Genomic DNA, 3355 nt, shown 5'->3' with positions numbered 1-3355 from the left:
TTTCGATTTTTTTTTTTTTTTTGGTGGTTACGAGGTTGGTTGATTTGACCAATCCTGATTTGAGATAGAGTAGAGAAAGCAACAGATAAACTATAGTTTTACTGAAAAAAAAAATTGGTTTGCACACGGACTATTCAAAACAAATACTCAATATATTAATGGACAAATCTTTATTTTATGTTATTAAAAATACTTCACTAAAAATAAGATTTTTTGTATGTGAAAGACTTATAATGTTAACTGAAAGACTGCCAAATTTTGTGAAGATATACAAACAATCTTGAAAGTTAGAAGTATTAAATCTATAAATACTTTAATCAAGTACAAAAAGGTTATATGGTAGGTTATGTTGACCGAGCCCGTATTGAGAGTGTTAATGTTACTTTGTAAATGATCCTAGAAATATTTTCAGAATCGTATATTCAGAATTACTTTAAGGTGAAAAAAAAAAAGGTTTGTTAATAGCAACTGTACAAAAGTGATGTGGTGAAATGGTCGTTTTATTTATCTGTTGACAATAAAACTAAATCACCTGCACGTTACAGTACTTTTATGGAAGTCAATGTGACATTGACAGTATATCTGGTTTTTGTTGTTCTTTGATTTGTATTTTATCTTCATTTTAAGGTCTTTAGTTTGGTTGCAGAACAGGCTGCAAATATTGGGTATGGCCTGTAAGTTAGGGCACTTGACTCGCAATCTGTGGATTGCAGGATTAAATCTTTTCACCAAACATCCTCACCCTTTAAGCCTTGGGGGCATTATAATGTGATGGCCAATCTCACAATTTGTTGGTAAAAAGTAGCCAAAGAGTTGTTGACTAGCTGCTTTCACTCTAGTCTATCACTTCAAATTAGGGATGGCCTTGCACAGATAGCCATCGAGTAGTTTTGCTCAAAAATTCATGAAACAAACAAACAATAGGCTTTCTACTTATTGCTAATTGTTTTGGACCTTAAAAAGTAATTTTGATGTACTTCCTGTCCAACCACCACAAAACATTCATTTTTTTCCCTCATATTTTTTATGTAAGATTCTTAATAATAAAGTACATCCTGTATTCAACGTACCAATTGGAAGACTGTATTTTATTCTGTATCAGAAGTTCAGATGATCGATGGATTTTAGTCTTCATTTAAGTAAAAAAAAGACTAGAAGCTAACTGTTTTAAACTTGTATGGTGATTGAACTAACATTAATACGAGTTATTTATTATCAAAAAGTTTTTGAAACTTCTTTAAATCAGTTTCTGCAGCATTTGCCTCTGGATGTTACTGGTTAGTAAGTAGTATTTAATTTTTATATTTTACAATAGTTTTTTTGCTATTTAGTCATTGTGAGATTCTAACATTAATAACTTCCAAGTGTTAAACATTCAACTTTGATAATAAAAAGAAAACATGTTGATTAACAGTTGACATCCGTTGGTATTATAAGACTATATTTAAAACACTTCAAGTTATTGTTGTACAGATTTTATCTGTGATGTTACTTGGTATTGTTTTACTGAAAGTGTTTGACATATGTGATGTCTCAATTATTCACCATAACTACTTGTGAACTAATTATTGGTTTGAGATGCTTGGTCTTATTATTTTGTTTTTCCTTTGTCCGAGACTAATGGTGGGTTTAATTTCCTAGACGCTTGGTGATATCAGTAAATTTACACACAGACTGAGCCCCAGCAAGTGCTGTGCTTGATGTCATATTTATAGTTGACTACCAGATTATTATCTTTATTGCAACAGGATTTCTTGAATAATACAAAAGAATTCTAATCATGAAAACTGAAATCTAAAAGTCCACTAGTCTTAGGCCTAACATTAGTTAAGCCTTTATTAAGTACTACGTCCTATATTCAATAGAGAGATAAATTAACATTTTACCTTGTTTACGTTTTGTGTTTTAGTTTATTTAGGGTTAAACTTTATCGTACTTAATACTGTTAATAAACAACTTGTAATGTTATTCTACAATTTAGTGTTAGGCCTTTTTAAAAACTTTGATAAGCTTTTAATAGGTTGTTGTACAAAATGTCTGCTAAAGTATATTTACATACACCTTTTGTTTACATTTGTTGAAGTGCACATGCATGAGATTTTCAGGAGAGACAAAATCCGAGTATTATTATGATAGATTATATTTGGTTTGTCAGTTCAACCGTCACTACAATAAAGATGATACTTATTTCATTAGATACTAGAGTGTCTAAAAAACAATCAACGGCATCTCACTTCATCATGTCATAAAGCTCTCTTCAAACTGGAAAAGGAAGAAATGGTGGACAATGCTATTGACTATACACTGATGACGGTTTGTAAAACTATGATCAAGAAATTTTGCCCAGATGAACATGATTCTCAAGTAAGAATTATGATTTTTCTCAGCTGCATTAATTGTAAATATATGTATATTTATATACTTTTTTTTAATCTGTATTTAGATTACCAGTTTGTATTTTCCTTTGTTTTACAATAAACATTAACCTATGATTTACAAACATGTAAATTATTTTTTATGTTTATAAGTTTTTGCCCCCTTTTTTTTTCTCTGTAATATTTGTGTAAAAAAAAAATTGTTAAATTTGCTAATTGTATATGAATACATAAGCAGTTCGTTATTTTCACTTTGTCATGAACTAGTTTTAATAAATGCACATTTCTTTTAAGTTGAATAACAAACTTAATTAAATTAGTTGTGTGAGTGAATTCAGTTTACTAATTAGTGCACCGATAAAAATATCGGCACAATTTTGTAGTAGCAAGAACATGTATTGTAACATGTATTGATATTTTGTGTTTTAGAAATGTAACAATGTTAAATAACATTAGATACTCTACCCGTTAATAGTTTGTATCTAGTATCGTAAGTACTTGTAAAAAAAACGAACCTGTTTCACTTCTTTATTATTGTATTTTTTAAATGTTTCATCTTACTGCTTTGTGAGAAGGCTGGTTGAAAGTGAAGTGTTACCTTTTTCAATAGGTTCTTTACTGTTTGAGAGACAATAGAAATACATTTGGAATGGACCCACGATGTCGATCTGTGGTGATGAAAAGACTTTTGACGCAGAATACAGACTACAGACTTAACGTTCGTCTGAAAGAATCTTGTAGTCGAGACATTCCTAAATTTTGTTCTTCTGTGATTGCCAAGGAGAAACAAGATGAAGAATTTGAGGGAAAAGTAAGATTAAAAACTTAATACATCTTATAATTCAAGATATGATTGTTTGAAATGTTGAACCATGTTTTTGTCATAAAATTCTTTTAGGGGGTTGTTTAATCCTCAACTTTTTTTTAATACCCTTCCCTGCAAGTGGGGTCCATATATTGCATCATACTGAATAATTTTG

General features: G+C 30.0%; 1 protein-coding gene and 1 long non-coding RNA gene across 2 annotated transcripts in view; one reads left to right on the top strand and one right to left on the bottom strand.

Moving 5' to 3' along the window:
• Positions 1-120: 120 nt before the first annotated feature.
• The window catches only part of LOC111087576, a 6702-nt gene continuing 3467 nt past the window's right edge, over positions 121-3355 (bottom strand). The window contains exons 2-3 of the long non-coding RNA XR_002612255.1: positions 273-279; positions 121-130 (exon numbers count right to left, since the gene is read on the bottom strand). This is a non-coding gene — a long non-coding RNA (uncharacterized LOC111087576). The remainder of the gene's footprint in view (positions 131-272; positions 280-3355) is intronic.
• LOC106466634 (Golgi apparatus protein 1-like) overlaps positions 2052-3355 on the top strand; it is a 3263-nt gene continuing 1959 nt past the window's right edge. The window contains exons 1-2 of the mRNA XM_013926927.2: positions 2052-2364; positions 2986-3186. Of these exons, the coding sequence (XP_013782381.1) occupies positions 2278-2364; positions 2986-3186 (288 nt within the window). The 5' untranslated portion in view covers positions 2052-2277. The remainder of the gene's footprint in view (positions 2365-2985; positions 3187-3355) is intronic.

This window comes from Limulus polyphemus, unplaced genomic scaffold, assembly GCF_000517525.1.
Source record: "Limulus polyphemus unplaced genomic scaffold, Limulus_polyphemus-2.1.2 Scaffold2329, whole genome shotgun sequence".
Taxonomy (NCBI): domain Eukaryota; kingdom Metazoa; phylum Arthropoda; class Merostomata; order Xiphosura; family Limulidae; genus Limulus; species Limulus polyphemus.
The sequence above is the reverse complement of the archived record's forward strand: the minus strand, read 5'-3'. Positions and strand labels throughout refer to the sequence as shown.